Source organism: Staurois parvus, unplaced genomic scaffold (assembly GCF_062004578.1).
Source record: "Staurois parvus isolate SC_StPar_1 unplaced genomic scaffold, SC_StPar_1.0 ptg000066l, whole genome shotgun sequence".
In the NCBI taxonomy this organism is placed as follows: Eukaryota; Metazoa; Chordata; class Amphibia; order Anura; family Ranidae; genus Staurois; species Staurois parvus.
In genome coordinates, this window is record NW_028317862.1 from 9,488,586 (window position 1) to 9,513,688 (window position 25,103).

Consider the following 25,103-nt stretch of genomic DNA (forward strand, 5'->3'; position numbering starts at 1 on the left):
CTTCCATAAACAAACAGTATCTTCATATCATTCAGAATAATAAAGGCAAGGGTTAATATTCACTAGAATACCGCAATTTAGAGCCAATGCCAAAAAATAAAAACTTTAAAAAAACATTCTGAATGCTTAAGATGTTCACAAAATAACGTGAATTATGTCAGCAGGCATGGCGGTTTTTAAACTATTCGTGCCCATTCATACTTGTGCTCTTGGGTATCAGTGAGTTTTTGATACGTCATGATGCGTTTTCATGTTTTTTTTTATGTATGTCAATATGGGTTTTGCTTGTGTCATTAATATGTTTTCATGTATATTGTGCAGCTTGGATGCAGCTTGTTATTTGCCTCATGTGATCAATATAGGCCAGATGATAATCACCAAAAGTCAGTAAATAGATTCCAGGCAGAAATGTGTTCATTCTTTAAGCAGTTTGTTGTTACTCTTTGTTAGCAAAGTGTTGTTTTTCCTTGGTATTTCTAGAACAATGCAGTTTCCCTAATTGTGTTGAGGCCATTGATGGAAAACACACTACAGTCACAATGGCTTCAGGCAGTGGTAGCAGATACTTTACCTATAGTAAATACATTTGGAAATCATTGGGGTTGCTGATGCCAACTATTGATTAAAAGCAAACCTTTTACAAGGACTTTCACTAATTCCTATTTTGGTAGAAATCTACATGACAATCAGTTGTAGCCTTCTGATCAGGCTCTGCTCAAATCATCTATCCTCATGGCATTTGTTGAAGATTAGGCACTTGCCCTGTCCAAATCTTCCAAACTGTATGCGGCCCTATTCAGACATAGCCCAAACATGGAGTAGAGGGTATTTAACCACATGAAGAGCACACTGTTACACCCCCTTCCAGTCCAGGCCATTTTTCAGCTTTCAGTACTGTCAAACCTTGAATGATAAATACTCATGCAACACTATACCCAAAATAATTTTATATAATTTTCTGAGGCAGATAGTGCTTTCTTTTGGTAGCATTTATTCACCTCTGGGGTTTTTACTATATAAAAGAAAAAAGAACAAAAATGTAAAAAAAAAAGAAAACTTTTATTAGTTTCTGATAGCACATTTTGCAAATAAATAATCTTTATTCATAAACTGAGGCCAAAATGTATTCTGCTACATTTTTTTGATGAAAAAAAACAGTTATATTTGAAAATTGATCAGTCCTGATCTACTGTCAGCCAATCTTGTTTCTTGAGCCCCTAAAATGCCAGGATAGTACAATTACCCCCAAATGTCTCCTTTCGGAAAACAGACAGTCCAGGGTATTTAGTAAAAGGCATGGAGAGTTTTCTGAAGTTGTGATTTTTTTTTTTAACAGTGTTATAATTTTAAGTTATTTCTCACACACAGCATAGGCATACTTAAAATTACACCCCAAACACATTCTGCTACTACTACTCCCAAGTATAGGGTTACATGTGTGAGACTTTTTTTTATAGCCTACATGCAAAGAGGCACCGAAAACTCAAGGAGCACCTTCAGGCATTCTATGGGCATAAATTACACATCTAATTTCCTGACTACCTATCACATTTTTGGAGACCCTGGAGTACCAGGACAGCGGAAACACTGTCAGTTGGGCATGCAGATAGGTCAGTTCAGGCGGCAGGCATAGACATGGTTAGCAAACAGGCAAAGGATCGGTCCAGGAGGCAGGCAGAAACATGGTCAATAAACAGGTCAGGGTAGGTACAGGCAGCAGGCAGAAGCAACACTACACAGGTATGGTGGTGATCAGGAACAATGTTGCTAGCTGCACTGGTCTGGTGACAGTGGGACATGTATAGTGGCAATCAGGAACACTGTTCCCGGCTTACACTGGTCTGGTGGCACTTAGGAATAGTGTGGCAGCATTAACCACTTCCCGTCTGGCCGTTGTATATAGACGGTCGGACGGTGGCAGTGCAGGCGAGGGTGGCTGTTTATAAACAGCCTTCCCGCCCCCTGCTTGTGCTCGCTCCCTGGGAGCACGCAGCACTGTGAAATCTGTGAATGATCACAGAGGTACAATGTGACAAGCTGTGACCAATCACAGCTCACACAGTAGTTCTCAATGGCTGCAAGAATGCAGCCAGAGAGAAGGAGACATGATTGCTTTTAAAGCCTTTATGGGTGTAAAAGCAATCAGTGTAAAAAAAAAAAAAAAAAAAATCTTCATAACCCCCAAGTAGTACAGTGTCACCATGGTGACACTGTACTGCTAGGGTGACCGTAAAAAATAACAAAAAAACAAATAATAATATAAAAAAATAAATAAAATAAAAATGTAAAAAAATTTTTTTAAATGATAATTTTTGGTTATAAACTAATTTGGGTTATTTTTTTTTACTAACAAGATAACTGAATAAATTTTGGCCAAGATTTATGAAGAAAGATTATTTATTTGCAAAATTTTATAAGAAAAACACTTTTTTTCACAATGTTTGGACTTTTTCATTTATATAGCAAAAAAAAATAAAAATCCCAGTGGTGAATAAATACCACCAAAATAAAGCTTTATCTGTCTCAAAAAAATGCTAAAAAATCATATGGGTACAGTGTTGCATGACCGCGCAATTGTAATTCAAAGTGTGATAGCGCTGAAAGCTGAAAATTGACCTGGACAGGAAGGCGGTAAAAGTGTCCGGACTTGAAGTGGTTAAGGAACATTGTTGCTACACCAGTCCCAGTGTCACCAGACCAGTGTAAGTTAGCAGCAGTCATAGACATCACTGCTGGCTTACACTGCTGTGGTAGTGATCAGGAACACTGTTGCTGGCTGCACTGGTGTCAGTGAGACATGTAGCAGTGATAAGGAACACTGTTGTTCGCTTACAGTGTTCTGGAGACACTAGGACTGGTGTGGTAGCAATTAGGAACACTGTTGCTGGCTACTGGTCTGGTGACAGTGGAACTGGTGTGGCCATGATCAGGGACAATGCTGCTGACTTACACTAGTCTGGTGACACTGGCACTGGTGTGGCAGCAATCTGGAACCCTGTTGCTGGCTTACACTGGTCTGGTGACACTGAGACTTGTGTGGCTGCAATTAGCAACTGTTGTTGGCATACACTGGTTTGGCGACACTGGCTGATGTGGCAGTAATAAGGAACTCTGTTGCTCACATACATGGGACTGGTGTGGTGGTGATCAAGAAAACTGTTGCTGGCTGCATCAGTCTCGTGTGGCGTCAACCAGGAACACCGTTTCTAGCTAAACTGGTCTGGTGACCCCATGACTGGTGTGATGGTGATTGGAAACACTGTGACTGGCTGCACTATTACGGTTTTGTTTACACATGAAGAAACAGCCAACAGAGTCCATGTATGTTGTATAATGTATACATGTAAACATTAGCATATACATTTACATGCATACAGTGTACAATACATTCCATACACAGGACTGAGAACACATAATTTTTTTAAGTTTTGGTTTACATTGCTAAGCACTGTGGACCAAAATAGTGCACAGGCCCGTAGTATAGAATACTGCTGTGTTCAGATCTATATAAATTTTTAATCTGAACACAGAAAATTGTACACCTCTTGTGCATGAGCACTTGTATAATTAAAATGAATAATCACAATTCCATATATAAAATGCCACTATTGCATAATACTATTTAGACAGGCCTAACCAACCAGTACGTTCTCATATTAAGGAAAATGTTTGCATAAATATCTGGCCAAGCTAAAATACTGTGTTAGTTGGTTCAAGGCAAAACAGACTAGCAGCAGAGAGATAGCAACACGAAAGATGTACAAAACTATACAGTTTTTTTATTGTCATGAACTGTAAAAAAAAAAACTACCCTAGTAAGCTGCAAACTTAATTTAGACTCAAGCAAAACATTATTTGTTCATATCTTGGATAGGCTAGGAACTGTTATAACCTCTGTCTAATGGGTTTTCTTGCTTGATTCTTGGTGCCCCCATTGTTAAATATATTTAAAAAACAGGTCTGGTGACAGCTGAAGAAATTATATTTTCTTGTCACTTTGTGACATTGTTGAGATACAGTAAACAAATTGAGGAGGAAAATCTTCATTATGTGGAAACCAAAAGTAAGAAAATCCTACAGAGGTTTGAATCCTTCCCCATGCTATATCAAAAAGAAAACTATTTGGGATGCGTCCCAATACTTTTGGCAATATAGTGTATGTGTGTTTACACTTACACGCCAGTTATTGCAATGTGTATCATGTAAGTTGCCAATTGTCTACTTAAATAAATGTTTTTAATAACCATTACATTCAGATGCTCCCTCTGCTGTCCATATCTGTTACTCTAGAGCAGTGGTTCTCAACCTGTGGATCGCGACCCCTTTGGGGGTCGAACGACCCTTTCACAGGGGTCCCCTAAGACCATCAGAAAACACATATTTCCGATGTGTAAAGAGCAGCTACTATGTAGAAAGCAACTGCTGTGTTGAAAGCAGCTACTCTGTTAAAAGCAGCTACTGTGTTGAAAGCAGCAGTATTGGAGGTAAAACGACACTCAAGAATTATAATTACTGGGTAAATAATTTTATGGTTGGGGGTCACCACAACATGAGGAACTGTATTAAAGGGTCACGGCATTAGGAAGGTTGAGAACCACTGCTCTAGAGAATCTTCAGTCTCTCAAGAGATGCTACACTGAAGTGTCTTGGAACTATGCCTGAGCCATTCCATAATATTCCATGGCCACTCTCCTTGGGACATAGATCTGTTTTCACCCCTGTTCTATAATCTCCAGTCCAAGTTTTTATTGCTAAAATGTGAGTATTAGGGAGAGTCACCCTATTTGTCCTGTTTATTGTTCTAACCAAGAAAAGGTGAAAGAAAATCCCAAATTTTGAGTTGTCACCAAAAACGGAGCAGAGGTGAATTCTTCTAATGGGGGCACTAGTTCTCATGACCTTGGTGACAACCAAGGATTTCCCTGCTTTGAGAGATTTCCTCTCACTTCCTGTTTTGACTGTAGGACTGAAAGCAAAAACTGACACGGTTATAACCCTCCTGTGGGCTATCCGAAATGAAAAAAGGTGTTGTCTTCAGCTATAATTTAATCACCAGCTATAGACCCTTTTTTAAGAATATTTTTGTCACCTTTGATTTTTGCACAGAGCGGCTTCATTTTTGCATTTAGAAAAAGAATGTAGTACAGGAAGGTCACAGTAATCAGATTTACATTTTCTGGTACTTTTGTAAATGATAACAGTGAGCTACTATCAACCTTAAAATATTGAGTGTCAGCTTTTTGGCTAAATAAGCAAGAAAAATTACACAAGCTGTCAGAATCCTGCTGCAAGCACTACTGCATATGCACTATGTTTATTAAGAAATTGAACTCTGAAGTGCTAATACAGAATGCAACTTGCAATATTAAAAAAGTAAAGCTGTCAATATGCTATTTCAGTAGTAAGTAAAACAACTGGTAGATTCTCCTACACTGGAAATTACTCTAGAAATGATTTCATCCTGCCTACCAACAAGATGCACATATTTCACCCTCCTACCTATAACCCAAGTCCACAACACAAATCAGTTGTGTGTACTGGGGTTTTACATGAATAAACTTCCAATGTATTTCACTTCAGTGCAGTCAGTGGGAAACCTGTTGCTGGGTCAGACAAGATGCTAGGAATTATAGGGAGCACAATCAATGTCACAAAAACACAGCTGGCCCAATTATTAGTAAAATGTAACTTGTGTGTGATTGTTTCCCTACTAGTAAGGGAATTCGTAAGGGTCTACTATCTAAAAGGCTGCTGACAATACCTTATTTCTACATATGTCAAAGCTCAAACATTACACCCCAGAAGTGTAAATGAAGGCAAGACATTATGGGCCATACCCCACTAATTTTGTGTCGGTGGTTTGTAGCAGCTACAAAACGCACTGCTTTTTTGTCTCTGGCAAGCTCTAACTGGCTACAATGCTGTTCTATGCAGCTACAATCGCTTGTGTGCCATGATCATCTGCAGCTGTAACTAGCTTAAAATGCTACATAAAGTCAATCACATTTTCATTGGCTGCAGGTAATTTTTATTTCCTAGCAACAGTAAGACAGGCAATTCTGTAGCTCCTACAAATCACCCAAGGGTCGTCAGGCTATATCCTATAACACCTTGATCTATTGACAGCTTGATCTATAAACACTGCGAGGCAAAGAGCTAGTTGGATTCTAAATACTCACCAGAGATAAGCTGCAAGTTGCTGTTGCTTAAATATTTACTTTCAGACTTTGATTCAGCATCAACATTTGGTCCAAATTTTTGATCTCCTAAATATAGAGGTCTAAATTTTTCTTGAATATCAAGGCCAACTTTAAAATACACCAGAAAAAACAAATCACTATTGCTTAATTTTACGTAAGAAATTGTTTCTAACTTTGTAAATTTTATTAATACGGAATTTACTATAGGATTATAGTATATCTATTAACACATGGCATGCATAAAAGGCAATTTAAACAAGAACAGTTAAATACATGATTTTATTTTTCCCTTTCAGCAGTACTTTGCAGGAATACACAATATAGCCACTTGAAATTAAATATTAAATTCCTCCTCCTGACCAGTAAAATAACTTTAATATTTACTATGGGCTAATAGCACAGATGCTGTTAAACTAGTCACCTTATTTCTAATACTGGTTGTCTATTGCTTTAAAAGAAAAGTGGGGGAAAAGAAAAAAAAAAAACCCAAACATTTATACTCATCAATCCAATGCTGCAGCTGTCCCCATTTAGCTCTACATTGAGAACAGATCAATCAAAGGCCGCTGATCACTCAGCTCTTAGGTCCACTCTGAGCACAGAAGTGTGACTGTCAGTCACCCGCTCTGTGCTCTGCCCCTCCAGCGCTCACTAGAGCATTGGGATCTGCAGAGGGTGGGAGGGGCTGGCTCAGCCTCTCAGTCAGGTCAGACATCCGGCCAGATGCCAACATTATTTTCAGGATCCCTGCAGAGCCTGGAACAGCTCAATAATGTCAGCCAATAGTGGACTTTAGCCTGCTGTCGGCTGAATCTGGGTCACAGGAGTGCCGAACTGAGTGCATTCCTGTGACCCACAGGAGAAGTATGGCCAAAAGAGCTTTCAATTTGCCAATCGTGAAAAGTGCATTATTGTTCACTTTGAATACCCAATCGTGTAAATTACTCTCACATTTTTTTTAACCATTTCTTGACCACCCTATAGCAGAAGTACTGCTACAGAGCGGCAGGGATGCACAAAATTACGTTTATATACATGATTTTGTATTTCCGGGTGGGGGGGGGGGGCACTATTGGCTCCTCGGCATGTCAATCATCAGTGATCATCAGCAGAGCTGACAGGGGAGAGGTCTGTATGTAAACAAATACAGACCTCTCCCCTGTCAGCACGAACAGGTTGCTTTGTATTGCTCTGCACAGCACAGCAATACAAAGCAGCTTTTCTACACAGTAAAACACACACAGCACACTCACCCCAGATTTTAACCCCTTCCTGCCCAGTGTCATTAGTACATTGTCAGTGCTTTTTATTAGCACTGATCACTGTATTAGTGTCACTGTGCATGTCAGTGGCAGTTAGCCAGTTCCCGTCTAGTGTCAGAATGCCCGCCACAGTCCTGCAATAAGTCATTGATCGCTGCCATTACTAGTAATAAATAAATAAATATTCCAGTATATATACCGCCATTTGTAGACGCTATAACTTTTACGTAAGCCAATTAATTTACATGTATTGGGTTTTTTTTTTTAGCAAAAACATGTAGCAGAATACATTTTGGCCTACATTTATGATGAAATTTGATTCTTTAAAATATTTTATTGGACGTGTTTAATAGCAAAAAGTCAAAAATATTGTTTTTTTTTCAAAATTGTTGGTCTTTTTTTTGTTTATAGCACAAAAAAATAAAAAAAATGCACAGGTGATCAAATACCACCAAAAGAAAGCTCTATTTGTGGGGAAAAAAAAAGGACAACATTGCATGACCGCGCAATTGTCAGTTAAAGTAACACAGCGCTGTATCACAAAAAATGGCCTGGTCAGAAAGGGGGGTAAATCCTCTGGAGGGCAAGTGGTTAATGAAGATGCTCAGCTTTAACCTCTATGTAGGCGAGTTTTTGTTATTTAGAGTTTAATTTCATTAAAGGTGAAATGATATACATTGCAGTGTGTGGTAAAATCTCTGTATTGCTAATTACTACATGGCACGTTGCTTGTTCAGTTTAAAACCTGCTCCAAGTTTTACATTTCAGTTGGGTTTGAATACCTGCCTGTTCAACCTACCTAGGTCCCCACTCACCTAGGACACCAGTGAGTTTTTCATCTAAACTCCCCCCATGCTGAAAAGAAAATCAAAGCCCTCCCCTCCCCTGCCTTCTGTTTCTATAACAATGCTACTAATAATTAGCAATTTTCTGATAATATCATTAGCACCTGATCATCACTAAAACTGATGTCCTGGACAAGGAAAATCATAATATGCTTATACCCAACTACTTAAGGTAGTATTAAATCCTCTGATAATGCAAAGCAATGCAACATGTCCCAGCACCAGGTTTTCTTAATATCTGTGCCAAACCATAAGATACTCCCCAGCTCACTGTCACCACCCTATGTCTTCAGCTCCGTTCCTTCAGCATACGGCAGGGACACTGCAGGCTTAGTAAGCAGCTGGAGGGCACAGCCTTGGCTTGCTGGAGGTGCTATGAGCTTCTGTGGTGGTAAGAAGTATCCACAGACCTGCTTAGCAGCATGCATGCAAAGGTTGCTGCATGGGTCAGTATAAGGAAATGGAGTCACCTGAAGACTGGAGTCAGAGAGGACAGTAAAGCATGCACAGCAATAAAAGAAAAATGGTCCTGAAAACAAAGTGCTGAGGTCTACAGCACCATGTGTGCTTTTTCCTTTAAAAATGGTTATAAACTCAAAAGGTAATTTATATTAATATAGTCTCTGCTTTAAGGTTAAAAAAAAAAAAAAACTTTCACTGCATGTTTACACCCCCAACCATCCCTAAACACTTACATGAGCCATAATCTCCTGGCAGCAGCCAGTCAAACCCTGTGAGGAGGGAGTAGGGGGTTTGGCCAACCTGTGCCGGATGTGTATATGGATGCACACAGTCTGGATTGGGAGCATACCCACACTAATGCCCCCTCAGCATCTGGCTTGCTGAAGGGGCATACGCAGGGAAGGAGGAGCTGATATCACTGGAGGGGAACTCCAGGAGGAGAAGTAAGGACTGCTCTGTGCAAAACCATAGACTTAGAGAAGGCAACTATGACACAGAGCCAGATGAATCCTGTCTGACATGAGGGTCCAGTAAAAACAGTCAGGGGGACATAATGTCTACACTGTATGTGAGTCACTGACAGTCTGCCACACAGTGTGAAAGATGCAAGGAATGAGTAAACCCTGTTTACTCAGAACCCTTTTTGTACAATGAGTCAAGCCCTGGAAGTAATGTCTGATAGGCAGTGCAGAACTGATGCAAGAATGAGCAGGGAATGCCAGTATGTATTAGGCTGTCAGAGTAGGATGATTAAACAGAAACTGTGCCCCCTTATATCAGGTGTCCCTATCAGAGTCCCTCCTTACATCAGGAGTCTTCATCATCTGAGCCCCCCCCTTTACATGACAGTTCTGCCCAGAGTGCCCCCTCACATCAATTGCCCCATTACAGTACCCCCTTACATCAATTGTTGGCATCAAAATGCTCCCTAACATTGATTGCTCCCTTTCAGAATACCCCTTTACATCAACTGTCCCCATCAGTGTCCTCTCATATCAACTGTCCTCATCAGAATGCAACCTTACTTTAACTGCCCTCATCAGAGTGCCCCTCTGATGAGGGCAGTATTCAACCGCAGCATCCCCCTAGATCCAGGCCTGGTTTAACATGTTTTTTATTGCAATGAAAAAACAAACAAGCTTTACAATCACTTTAAATTAGGGTTTAATAACACTTAAGTAAACCCATAGCAAGCATGAAAGAGCTGAGGTAGCCACCGCAGCAAGCATATGTTCAGTATTCACAATTTTCCTGCAGTATATCAGTGAATTTTAGCACCTGAGAGGTAGAAATATTTGTATCAAAAATGTTATCTTACCATAGTCAGAACTGATTAAATGAACACTTAACTCATCAGATGTAAAAGCCCTCTTTATGTCAATTTTTCTTGTCCAGGTTCCTGATTTCAACAAAGCATTGTCCCTACAAATGAGAAAATATGATTTATCAAACCCTAGACAACTTTAAAATTTATATATATATATATATATATACACACACACACACACACACACACATACATACACACACACACACACATACATACATACAGTCAGTTAGGTCCATATATATTTGGAAAGAGGCACAATTTTATCTTTTTCAGGTATTTACCAAAACCTATTCAAGCTATAGTTCTATAATAGATATTGGCTGAAAGTGCACACTCTCAGTTTAATTTGAGGGTATGCACATCCAAATTGGAGGAAGGGTTTAGGAATTACAAATCTTAAGAGAAGCCATTCCCCCTTTTCAAGGGACCAAAAGCAAGTGGACAATTGAATCAAAAGCGGTTTCATGGCCAGGTGTGGGCTACTCCATTATTTCCTCATCAATTAAGCAGGTAAAATGTCTGGAGTTGATTCTAAGTGTGGTATTTGCATTTGGAATCTATTGCTGTGAACCTACATCATGCCTTCAAAGGAGCTGTCCATGCAAATGAAACAGGCCATCGTAAGGCTTCAAAAACAAAACAAATCCATCAAAGAGATAGCAGCAACATTAGGAGTGGCCAAATCAACAGTTTGGTACATTCTGAGGAAAGAAGAACACACTGGTGAGCTCAGCAACATAAAAAGGCATGGAAGTCCGCAGAAGACAACAGTGGTGGATGGTCGCAGGATCCTGTCTATGGTAAAAACAAAAACCCATGTACAACATCCAGACAAGTAAAGGACACTCTCCAGGAGGTGAGCGTATCAATGTCAAAGTCTTCAATCAAGAGAAGACTTCACAAGAGCAAATACAGAGGGTTCACCACAAGGTGCAAACCATTCATAAGCCTGAAGAAAAGAAAAGCCAGATTAATTAAATTAATATCCACCACCATATATGTGCAATAAAATAATCAGTGCAAAATCATATATAGGAAGTCCCCATATAGTCTATTCAGAAAAGTCCATATATCAATGATCCTCAATAAATGAAGTAATGAGATCCTCCTTCACCAATGTGATATCCAGTGCACAGAACACCCCACCAAATTACACACTCACCATGTACTGGTGATAAACCAGCGTATCAATATATATCCAGCATTCCACCAATTAGGCTCCAGCTTAGAAAAATCCTCTCATATTCAATTAGCACATGTGAATAAAAAGAATACTCTCCATAGTGCAATATCATCCAGCAAATTTATTAAGGTAACAAAAAACCCCCCATTAAAACCACACTCACAATGAGTATATGAATGTACAGCGTTTGTTAATACTCAGAGCTACAAGCTCTGTCTCCAGCATCTCACCAGCCTGCCTGCACTCAAGATGGCGATGGTGCAATCACGTAGTCCGGACACGTACATCAGCCTGCGTGGTGACGTCACCGGCTAACCCCACCCTAACGCGTTTCGTCAGATGACTTCTTCTGAGGGAGTGGTAAGCAGTGCGTGGAGGGCTCTCTTATAGAGCCACCTCCTTTCTAATTAGCCTAATCAATAAAACACCTGAAGGTGTAATGTCCTTACTATGCGTGATCCAATGTATAAACACCAGACTACCTCATTGCAATAGCACCATCTTGTGACAAATACTATTATAACAACGAGGTAATAATACATATCATTGTAATATCCATCAGCATAATCACGTTTACACACTCAATCAATAAAATACATTTTAAAGTTACATCAATAATAATTAAATAAGAATAGAATGAAAGAAATTAAATTAAATAAAATAAATTAAAAATAACACTGAAAAAAATACATAAAATAAATTAAAATTATGCATCACTAATGAAACAATTTAAGTCCAGTTTAACGTTTAATCCCTTAGGAGATAAAGCTTCAGTTAAAAAAATCCATTTAGTTTCACATTTTGAAAGCTCCCTAATTCTATTAGATCCCCTCTAAGCTTTGAGAATAGACTCAATGGCCCAAAATTTTATATTGGTTGGATCAGAATTATGATATTTCCCAAAGTGTAAAGATACACTGTGGTACTTATACCCCTTGCTAACATTCCTAAAAATGTTCAAGTACCCTAACCTTACGTTGTCGCTTGTCCTATAAATAAGGCCACATGGGCATTCCAAACTATACACTACATGGGTAGATTCACAGGTTAAAAAAGAAGAAATATCAAATTCCCTATGATTGGAATTTGAGGTAAATTTAACCAGTCCCTTAAATTTATGTTTAACCAAACTACACGCAGTACATTTTTTGCAAGAATAAAAACCTTTTCTATCCTTGAACATTTTTAAAGCCTTAGGGGGGCCCAGAATTTTTTGGACTATTTTATCACCAATAGTAGGGGCCTTCCTATAAATAAATACTGGTTTCTCTGGGATAACATTCCCTAATGTTTTATCAAGCCTCAAAATGTGCCAATGTTTATAAAAAATATCCTCAACAGCCTTATATTGAATTCAAATTACTGGCCATTTATCTAGTTACGGTGGATCTCTTTATACCATTATACAACATGATGATGCCTTATTAGCCCTTAACTGGGCTTTAAGTAGGAGGGAAGATTTACCATATAATCAAAAGACGTTTTTGAGAGACACTCTGGAATTCTGTTTATCCCACAATTACTTTTGGTACAATCACAGATTCTTCTCCCAGAAGAGGGGTGTAGCAATGGGAGCCCGTTTTGCGCCCAGTATAGCAAACCTGTTCATGGCAGAATGGGAGGACAGGTTTGTGTTTAACCATCAACGTGAGCAGGTATTGCTATACAAGAGATGTATTGATGACCTGTTCATGATTTGGGCTGGTGATGAAGGAGGACTATTAAGTTTTCTAAAGAGCTTGAATAATAACTCCAATAATATTAAGTTGGATTATCAATATAGTGCTGAATCAGTGCATTTCTTGGATCTCACTATTTTTAGAGTCAATGACACATTGCTTACTAAAACCTATTTCAAACCCACCGATAGAAATAGTTATCTGCCAATAGTTAGTGGACATCATTTATATTGGGAGGACCAAGCGACAACGTAAGGTTAGGGTACTTGAACATTTGAGGAATATTAGCAAGGGGTATAAGTATCATAGTGTATCTTTACACTTTAAGAAATATCATAATTGTGATCCAACCAATATAAAATTTTCGGGCCATTGAGTCTATTCCCAAAACTTGGAGGGGATCCAATAGAATTAGGGAGCTTTCAAAATGCGAAACTAAATGGATTTTTTTAACTGAAGCTTTATCTCCTAAGGGATTAAACGTTGAACTGGACTTAAATTGTTTCATTAGTGATGCATAATTTTAATTTTATTTTATATATTTTTTTCAGTGTTATTTTTATTTTATTTAATTAAATTTTTTTCATTATTATTCTATTCTAGTTTATGTAATTATTGATGTAAGTTTAAAATGTATTTTATTGATTGAGCGTGTAAACTTAATTATGCTGATGGATATTACAACGATATGTATTGTTATTACCTCATTGTTATAATCGTATTTGCACACAAGATGGTGCTATTGCAATGAGGTAGTCTGGTGTTTATACATCATGCATAGTAATGACATTACACCTTCAGGTGTTTTATTGATTGGGCCAATTAGAAAGGAGGTGGCTCTATAAGAGAGCCCTCCACGCACTGCTTACCATTCCCTCAGAAGAAGTCATCTGACGAAACGTGTTAGGGTGTGGTTAGCCGATGTCGTCACCACGCACGCTGATGCACGTGTCCGGACCACGTGATTACACCATCGCTATCTTGAGTGCAGGCAGGCTGGTGAGAAGCTGGAGACAGAGCTTGTAGCTCTGAGTATTAACAAACGTTGCACATTCATATACTCATTGTGAGTGTGGCTTTAATGGGGGGGTTTTTGTTACCTTAATAAATTTGCTGGATGATATTGCACTATGGAGAGTATTCTTTTTATTCACATGTGCTAATTGGATATGAGAGGATTTTTCTAAGCTGGAGCCTAATTGGTGGAATGCTGGATATATATTGATACGCTGGTTTATCACCAGTACATGGTGAGTGTGTAATTTGGTGGGGTGTTCTGTGCACTGGATATCACATTGGTAAAGGAGGATCTCATTACTTCATTTATTGAGGATCATTGATATATAGACTTTTCTGAATGGACTATATGGGGACTTCCTATATATGATTTTGCACTGATTATTTTATTGCACATATATGGTGGTGGATATTAATTTATTGATTTGGTTTAGGATTGCGCTATTATTTGTGGTCATCTGGTTTATCACATTTATTATTATTTACAGTGTATTATTATTAATAGCAGCACCTAATATTTTATACTCAATATCTAATTATTTTGGCTCGATGATGTTGGTATAAGAAGTGTCTTGAGTGCTATACTCATAAAGACACTTCGGGTGACTGACCTAATTGTAAGATTAATTTGTACCAGAATGATGGGAAGAAAAAAGTGTGGAGAAGGCTTGGAACAGCTCATGATCCAAAGAACACAACGTCATCTGTAAAAATGGAGGAGGCAGTGTGATGGCATGGGCATGCATGGCTTCCAGTGGCACTGGGTCATTGTTGTTTATTGATGATGTGACAGAAGACAGAAGCAGCCAGATGAATTCTGCAGTTTAGAGATATACTGTCAGCCCAGATTCAGCCCAATGCTGCAAAGTTGATTGGACGGCGCTTCACAGTACAGATGGACAATGATCCAAAACACACTGCAAAAGCAACCCAGGAGCTTTTGAAGGAAAAGAAGTGGAATATTCTGCAATGGCCAAGTCAATCACCTGATCTCAACCCAATTGAGCATGCATTTCACTTGCTGAAGGCAAAACTAAAGGCAGAAAGACCCACAAACAAAGAAAAACTGACGACAGCTGCAGTTAAGAGCCTGGCAAAGCATCAGAAAGGAAGAAACCCAGTCTTTGGTAATGTCCATGGGTTCCAGACTTCAGGCAGTTATTCCCAGCAAAGGATTCTCAACAAAATATTACAAATGAACATTTTATTTGTGATTATATTGGATATATATAGTGGATATATATCCACTTCCTTAAACTGAATCTCTCCAAAACCGAGCTCCTTGTATTCCCCCCAGCCCGAACCCCACCCCCCATTGACTTCTACATCACATCCAACAACGCCAATATCAAACCCGCTCTGCAGGCCAGAGTACTTGGTGTCATTCTGGACTCCAACCTATCCTTCCAGCCCCAAGTCCAACTTTAACAAACTCGTGCAGACTCCACCTTTGCAACATCGCCAAAATCCGCACGTTCCTAACCCCAGAAACCACTAAACAGCTCATCCACTCCCTCATCATATCACGACTCGACTACTGCAACTCCCTCCTCACTGGCCTGCCTCGCCGCTGGCTATCCCCGCTTCAGTCGATCCTGAATACGGCTGCCAGACTCATTCACCTTTCCAACCGCTCCATTTCCGCCACCCCCCTCTGCCAATCCCTCCACTGGCTTCCGATTGCGCAACGGATCAAATTTAAAATCCTAACACTGACGTACAAAGCTGTCCACCATACTGCCCCGAACTACATCACTGACCTAATATCCAAGTACCGCCCAGCACGCACACTCCGCTCCTCACAAGACCTCCTTCTCTCTAGTTCCCTGGTCTCCTCCTCCCATGCCCGCCTCCAGGACTTCTCCAGGGTGTCACCCATCCTCTGGAACTCCCTTCCCCAACCCATCAGATTATCACCTACTCTCCTCTCCTTTAGGCGTACCCTGAAAACCCATCTCTTCAGGGAAGCCTACCTCACCCCCTGCTAACTTGCTGACCTCCTCCACTCTTCCTACCACTCCATCCCCCACAGCTATCTCCTCCTGTACCACTATCCCGTCCCTTCTAGATTGTAAGCTCGAAAGAGCAGGGCCCTCGATCCCCTCATGTTTTGCATTGTATTGGTATTGTTCTGTCACATGTTCTGTCCCCCTTTGTAATGTACAGCGCTGAGTGAACTATTGGCGCTTTATAAATACTGTATTATAATAATAATAATAATAATAATTGTCCAAATACCGTGAAAAAGGAGGGATGGCTACTCTTAAGAACAGTAATTCCTAAACCCTTTCTCCAATTTGGATGTACGTACCCTCAAATTAAACCTGAGTGTGCGCACTTTCAGCCCATTTCCATTATATAACTATAGCTTGAATATGTTTTGGTAAATAACTGAAAATTAAAATTGTGCCTGTGTCCAAATATATATGGACATAATTGTATATACATACACACACTCACCGGCCTCACCTGTTCAATTGCATGGTAACACAAATTACTAATCAGCCAAACACATGGCAGCAACTCATTTAGGCATCTAGATATCGTGAGGACGACTTGCTGAAGTTCAAACCAAGCATCAGAATGGGGAAGAAAGGAGATTTAAGGAACTTTGAATGTGGCATGGTTGTTGGTGTCAAACGGGGTAGTCTGAGTATTTAAAAAACTTCTGATTTATTGGGATTTTCATGCACAACCATCTCTAGGGTTTACAGAGAATGGTCTGAAAAAGAGAAAATATCTAGTGAGCGACAGTTGTTTTGATGAAAATGCCTTGCTGATGTCAGAGGAGAATGGGAAGACTGGTTCAAGATGATAGAAAGGCAATAGTAACTCAAATAACCACTTGTTACAACCATGGTATGCAGAATACGATCTCTGATTGCACAACATGTTGAACCTTGAAGCAGATGGGCTATAGCAGCATAAGACCACACCGGGAGCCACTCTTGTCAGCTAAGAACAGGAAATGGAGGCTACAATTCGCACAAGCCTCACCAAAAGTGTACAATAGAAGATTGGAAAAAACGTTGGCTGGTCTGATGAGTCTCGATTTCAGCTACAACATTCAGATGGCAGGTTCAAACTTGACGTAAACAACATGAAAGTATGGATCCATCCTGCCTTCATGGTTCACGGTTCATGGATGAGCAGCCGACAAATCTGCAGCAACTGAGTGATGCTATCAAGTCAATATGGAGCAAAATCTCAGAGGAATGTTTTCAACATCTTGTTGAATCTATGTCACAAAGAATTAAGGCAATTCTGAATGCAAAAGGGGGTCCAACACAGGATTAGCAAGGTGTACAGTACCTAATAAAGTGGCCGGTGAGCGTGTGTGTGTGTGTGTGTATATATATATATATATATATATATATATATATATATATATATACATACATACTACACATATACATATATATATATATATATATATATATATATATATATATATATACACACACACACACACACACACATATATACATATACACACACACACACACACACACACACACATACACACAGTGGGGCAAAAAAGTATTTAGTCAGCCACCAATTGTGCAAGTTCTCCCACTTAAAAAGATGAGAGAGGCCTGTAATTGGCATCAGAGGTAGACCTCAACTATGAGAGACAAAATGAGAAAAAAAATCCAGACAATCACATTGGCTGATTGGAAAGAATTTATTTGCAAATTATGGTGGAAAATAAGTATTTGGTCACCTACAAACAAGCAAGATTTCTGGCTCTCACAGACCTGTACCTTCTTCTTTAAGAGGCTCCTCTGTCCTGCACTCATTAGCTGTATCAATGGCACCTGTTTGAACTTTTTATCACTATAAAAGACACCTGTCCACAATCTCAAACAGTCACATTCCAAACTCCACTATGGTGAAGACCAAAGAGCTGTTGAAGGTCACCAGAAATAAATTTGTAGACCTGCACCAGGCTGGGAAGACTGAATCTGCAATAGACAAGCAGCTTGGTGTGAACAAATCAACTGTGGGAGCAATAAATAGAAAATGGAAGACATACAAGACCACTGATAGTCTCCCTCGATCTGGGGCTCCACGCAAGATCTCACCCCGTGGGGTCAAAATGATCACAAGAACGGTGAGCAAAAATCCCAGCACCACACGGGGGACCTAGTGAATGACCTGCAGAGAGCTGGGACCAACGTAACAAAGGCTACCATCAGTAACACTCTACGCCGCCAGAGACTGAGATCCTGCAGTGCCAGACATGTCCCCCTGCTTAAGCCAGTACATGTCTGGGCCCGTCTGAAGTTTGCTAGAGAGCATTTGGATGATCCAGAAGAGGATTGGGAGAATGTCATATAGTCAGATGAAACCAAAATAGAACTGTTTGATAGAAACACAACTCGTTGTGTTTGGAGGAGAGAGAATGCTGAGTTGCATCCAAAGAACACCATACCTACTGTGAAGCATGGGGGTGGCAACATCATGCTTTGGGGCTGTTTCTCCGCAAAGGGACCAGGACGACTGATCCATGTACAGAACAGAATGAATGGAGCCATGTATCGTGAGATTTTGAGTGCAAACCTCCTTCCATCAGCAAGGGCATTGAAGATGAAACGTGGCTGGGTCTTCCAACATGACAATGATCCCAACGAAGGAGTGGCTTCGTAAGAAGCATTTCAAGGTCCTGGAGTGGCCTAGCCAGTCTCCAGATCTCAACCCCATAGAAAACCTTTGGGAGGGAGTTGAAAGTCCGTGTTGTAAGTGGGAGAACTAGCACAATTGGTGGCTGACTAAATACTTTTTTGCCCCACTGTGTGTATATACATATATATATATATATATACACACACACATACATACATATACACACACACACACATATATATATATATATATATATATATATATATACACACACACACACACACACACACACACATATATATATATATATATATATACACACACATATATATATATATATATATATATATATATATATACACATACTACACATATACATATATATATATATATATATATATATACACACACACATACATATACTCTATTGAACCAATTATTTATCAAACCAATACATTTGAAAAAAAGCATTTGAATATATATTTAATCAGTGCAACATTTCTTTATTCTGTAAACCACCTTTTAAGTGGCAACTCATACGGTTATCCACCTAAACACAAATAACCATTTTTTTTGTCTTGTGTGGATATAAATCACTTTATGTTTTGGCTTCATTTAAAGATCCAGACACAACTGAGTTGATTTATTAAAAAAACAGGGATAGTTCCTTAAGTGAATGATCACTTTGCAAAGTTAATATTCACTTAGCTTGGTGAGTATAGTGTAGACATCTTTCATCCAATTATGAGAAAGCAAACCTTTTCTTTATTTTTTTTTTCTTGCAGATGACTGGTATTAACCGCTTTCCCGCCACCCTATAACAGATATATTGCTACAGGGCAGCAGGGGTGCACAAAATCACGTATATATGTGATTTTGCATTTCCGGGTAGGGGACGCATTCGAGCAGCGCATGTGCCCTACCTGCATTACTGGGTCCCAGCCGGTGATTACTCACCGGCACTCGGTGACTGCAGAGCATTACTGACGGAGGTAGAGAATTGTAAGTAAACATTACAGTTGTCTCCCCTGTCGGCTCCTGCACACTACTATGCATGGCTTTGCATAGCAGAGCCATACAAAGCAGTGTGCTTACAGTGAAGCACACACATAGCCTCCACAGTAAAACAGCACACAATTAACCCTTTGATCACCCCACGTTAACCCCTTCCTGCCCAGTGCCATTAGTACAGTGTCAGTGCTTTTTATTAGCACTGATCACTGTATTGGTGTCACTGGGGATGTCAGTGGCAGTCAGTTCCCCCACATGCCCTAATCCAAATCTATATTTATTTTATTTCCTCAATGAGGAAAAACAGCAAAGGTGCTATTAAATTGTATCAATTTTAAAATATTTGTCATAACAGACCTTGTACATACAAGTTATGTTGGCAAGTTGTCTTCAAAACTCCAGTTACAAATTACAAAACAATCATATTTCTTTGGTGCTGGTCATATTCAAATAAAAAAAAAAAAAAAAAATTACTTACATTATTTTCTGCTTAAAGACAATATTGTTATCAGTATCTCCAATAATAAGTGTAACATGGTGACAATCTGGTGCTGTTCTCTTTTTCTGTAACTTCTCATAATTTGTTAACAGGACAGTAACAACAATTTCTGCAACTGATAAAGTGTATCTTGTTAACTAAAAGAAGTAAATTTGAAAAATACAAAATCTTTGGTTAGTACAGTTCCTCAGTACAGGCGTACTTTATTTCCTTTTACAAGTATTACAAAATAATAAATAAATATATATATATGTCACCTGGTAATAAAGACCGTTTAATCAAATTAAGGTATATGTAAACCAAAGAACAAAAATGTAATATACACTCCGGCCTACCAGCCCATAGATGTGGTGGCTGCATTCGATTACATTTTTAAGGCCTTTTTCCATTTATTTTCTCTCAGGGTTGTCTTAATGCATGGGTACCCCTGGGCAGTGCCCAGGAGTCCCAGGTGCATAGATGTCCCATCATAACCTTACATCACATCATACGTCCCAACAGTCCCGGGTTTGCGGAGACAGAAGCCCACAGAACCTGTGCTGTGCCCTCCAGATCCCAGGACTGTGCCCTCCTGACTCCCCCTGTACTGTGCCCTTCTGCCTACAACTCCCCTTTTCTACATCTAATTGTTATCCATTTTATTGAAAGTACTAATACATATGTTTTAATTCTATTTATACTTTAATTCTTGAGAGTAGGTGCGTAAATTGGGGCAGGCTGGTAGGGGCCCCAGTGCAATACTTTGCCCAAGGGACCATGATGCTATTAAGATGGCCATGTTTTCACTTGGTGGTCCTGTCAGTAACACAGTTTCTCTTCTAGGGTGACGTCACTCACTTATCATACTGTACCTGTGCAGGAACAGTGTTTTTACCCTAGGATAGAAAGTGTGTTAGGACTACAGGACATCTCCCAATCAGAGATGTACACAGACAGCTGTGAACAATGCTAATAACACTAAACAGGCAGAGAGAATAGGAAGAGTTCTGGCAGGATCAACAGATTTTTTTTCACCCATCGAATGGATATAACAAAAAGCATTTAGCAGACTAAAAAGAAGCACATATGTTCTTCATTAGAAAACATATAAACTGTAATTGAACAGAATGTGTACTGTGGCTTTTGCATGTCAGAAAAATATATTGTATAGAATGGGTATATGATTTATTTATTGCCAAATATTGGTGTCAAATCGGGAGTGGGTTGCTAAGTAGTAAGATTCTTGACAATTAGCCCAAAAGTCCAATGTGCCAGACCAAAATGAACAGAGCAGTCCCTCGACATTAATATTAGAGTTACACTATTTTTGGCAGTGTTGGGGTTGATATAATTTGTGTGAAAACCAAACATTTCCAGTTCAAATAAAATAAAAGAAATGCATTTGCAGGCATGTAGACATTGTATTCACAACCCCCATTTTCATAGACTTGCCTTCACGTTCCTGTTTCAGCCATTGTGCAGTATGACTGGGCGTCATATGATGTCCTGTCAAAACGGGCCGAGCAGCGGCGATCTGTCACAGGGTGTGTCCTTTGGGACACAGCCGATGACATATCACTACACTGGCCCATTGCCAGTGTCATGTGACCGTTGTGACTAGAGATGAGCGAATCGAACTAGGCGAACCGGAATTCGAGTCGAATTTCAGGAAATATTCGATTCGTGTCGAAACCGAAATTTTGCCTACTTCGGGTGCGCGAATCGAACATTTCCCGATCAGCCGGCAAAAGTGTCCCTGCAGTGAGCTCCGCTATTTCTGACAGTTCTCTGACAGAAGGAACACATGTTTAGCGGTTGAAACATTGTATCTATTAGTTTACATTTAGGATACAGATGTTTCAACCACTGTACATGTGAAGAAGTTGTGAGAGAACTGTCAGAAATAGAGGAACTCTGCACATACACTTTTTGCCGGCTTGGAATTATTCTTCTTTTCATCCTACTTCTTCTTCTTCTTCATCCTCAGAAGAAGAGGATGAGGATGAGGATGAAGAAGAAGAAGAAGAAGAAGAAGAAGAAGAAGAAGTAGGATGAAAAGAAGAATAATTCCAAGCCGGCAAAAAGTGTATGTGCAGAGTTCCTCTATTTCTGACAGTTCTCTCACAGCTTCTTCACATGTACAGCGGTTGAAACATCTGTATCCTAAATGGAAACTAATAGATACAATTTGTATCTATTAGTTTCCATTTAGGATACAGATATTTCAACCGCTGTACATGTGAAGAAGCTGTGAGAGAACTGTCAGAAATAGAGGAACTCTGCACATACACTTTTTGCCGGCTTGGAATTATTCTTCTTTTCATTCTTCTTCTTCTTCCTCATCCTCATCCTCATCCTCTTCTTCTGAGGATGAGGATGAAGAAGAAGAAGAAGAAGAAGTAGGATGAAAAGAAGAATAATTCCAAGCCGGCAAAAAGTGTATGTGCAGAGTTCCTCTATTCTGCAGATACACTTAGAGGAGCTCTGCAGATACACTTAGAGGAGCTCTGCACATACACTTTTTGCCGGCTTGGAATTAATCTTATTTTCATCCTACTTCTTCTTCTTCTTCTTCTTCATCCTCATCCTCAGAAGAAGAAGAGGATGAGGATGAGGATGAAGAAGAAGAAGAAGAAGTAGGATGAAAATAAGAATAATTCCAAACCGGAAAAAAGTGTATGTGCAGAGCTCCTCTAAGTGTATCTGCAGAGCTCCTCTAAGTGTATCTGCAGAATAGAGGAACTCTGCACATACACTTTTTGCCGGAAACCGCTGTATGGAGTGAATGTCCCAGAACTGTCAGAAATAGACTATTTATGACAGTTCTGGGACATTCACTGCATACAGCTGTTTTAACCGCTGTATGGAGGGAATGTCATGGAACTGTCAGAAATAGACTATTAATGACAGTTCTGGGACTGTCCTTCAATGCAGCGGTTGAAACATTGTATGTATTTGTTTCCATAAATGGATCCATTTATGGAAACAAATACATACAATGTTTCAACCGCTGCATGGAAGGACAGTCCCAGAACTGTCATTAATAGTCTATTTCTGACAGTTCCATGACATTCCCTCCATACAGCGGTTAAAACAGCTGTATGGAGTGAATGTCCCAGATCTATCAGAAATAGACTATTTATGACAGTTCTGGGACATTCACTGCATACAGCTGTTTTAACCGCTGTATGGAGGGAATGTCATGGAACTGTCAGAAATAGACTATTAATGACAGTTCTGGGACTGTCCTTCCATGCAGCGGTTGAAACATTGTATGTATTTGTTTCCATAAATGGATCCATTTATGGAAACAAATACATACAATGTTTCAACCGCTGCATGGAAGGACAGTCCCGGAACTGTCATTAATAGTCTATTTCTGACAGTTCCATGACATTCCCTCCATACAGCGGTTAAAACAGCTGTATGCAGTGAATGTCCCAGATCTATCAGAAATAGACTATTTATGACAGTTCTGGGACATTCACTGCATACAGCTGTTTTAACCGCTGTATGGAGGGAATGTCATGGAACTGTCAGAAATAGACTATTAATGACAGTTCTGGGACTGTCCTTCCATGCAGCGGTTGAAACATTGTATGTATTTGTTTCCATAAATGGATCCATTTATGGAAACAAATACATACAATGTTTCAACCGCTGCATGGAAGGACAGTCCCGGAACTGTCATTAATAGTCTATTTCTGACAGTTCCATGACATTCCCTCCATACAGCGGTTAAAACAGCTGTATGCAGTGAATGTCCCAGATCTATCAGAAATAGACTATTTATGACAGTTCTGGGACATTCACTGCATACAGCTGTTTTAACCGCTGTATGGAGGGAATGTCATGGAACTGTCAGAAATAGACTATTAATGACAGTTCTGGGACTGTCCTTCCATGCAGCGGTTGAAACATTGTATGTATTTGTTTCCATAAATGGATCCATTTATGGAAACAAATACATACAATGTTTCAACCGCTGCATGGAAGGACAGTCCCAGAACTGTCATTAATAGTCTATTTCTGACAGTTCCATGACATTCCCTCCATACAGCGGTTAAAACAGCTGTATGGAGTGAATGTCCCAGATCTATCAGAAATAGACTATTTATGACAGTTCTGGGACATTCACTGCATACAGCTGTTTTAACCGCTGTATGGAGGGAATGTCATGGAACTGTCAGAAATAGACTATTAATGACAGTTCTGGGACTGTCCTTCCATGCAGCGGTTGAAACATTGTATGTATTTGTTTCCATAAATGGATCCATTTATGGAAACAAATACATACAATGTTTCAACCGCTGCATGGAAGGACAGTCCCAGAACTGTCATTAATAGTCTATTTCTGACAGTTCCATGACATTCCCTCCATACAGCGGTTGAAACCGCTGTATGGAGTGAATGTCCCAGAACTGTCAGAAATAGACAGAAACTGTCACAGAACTGTCCTTCTTCTCATCCTTCTCCTTCTTCTCATCCTTCTTCTCATCCTTCTTCTCATCCTTCTCCTTCTTCTCATCCTTCTCCTTCTTCTCATCCTTCTCCTTCTGCTCATCCTTCTTCTCATCCTTCTCCTTCTTCTCATCCTTCTCCTTCTCCTTCTTCTCATCCTTCTCCTTCTCCTTCTTCTCATCCTTCTCCTTCTCATCCTTCTCCTTCTCCTTCTCATCCTTCTCCTTCTTCTCATCCTTCTCCTTCTTCTCATCCTTCTCCTTCTCCTTCTTCTCATCCTTCTCCTTCTCCTTCTCATCCTTCTCCTTCTTCTCATCCTTCTCCTTCTCCTCATCCTTTTTCTTCTCATCCTTCTCCTTCTCCTTCTTCTCATCCTTCTCCTTCTTCTCATCCTTCTCCTTCTTCTCATCCTTCTCCTTCTTCTCATCCTTCTCCTTCTTCTCCTTCTTCTCATCATTCTCCTTCTTCTCATCCTTCTCCTTCTTCTCATCCTTCTCATCCTTCTTCTCATCCTTCTTCTTCTCATCCTTCTCCTTCTTCTCATCCTTC

At 39.7% G+C, this 25,103-nt stretch overlaps 1 protein-coding gene across 1 annotated transcript in view; it reads right to left on the bottom strand.

The window, feature by feature from the left end:
• The window catches only part of HFM1 (helicase for meiosis 1), a 271,262-nt gene that overhangs the window by 44,745 nt on the left and 201,414 nt on the right, over nucleotides 1–25,103 (bottom strand). Inside the window, exons 28-30 of the mRNA XM_089668958.1 lie at nucleotides 20,094–20,251; nucleotides 10,088–10,191; nucleotides 6,180–6,308 (exon numbers count right to left, since the gene is read on the bottom strand). Coding sequence (XP_089525084.1) covers nucleotides 6,180–6,308; nucleotides 10,088–10,191; nucleotides 20,094–20,251 — 391 coding nt within the window. The remainder of the gene's footprint in view (nucleotides 1–6,179; nucleotides 6,309–10,087; nucleotides 10,192–20,093; nucleotides 20,252–25,103) is intronic.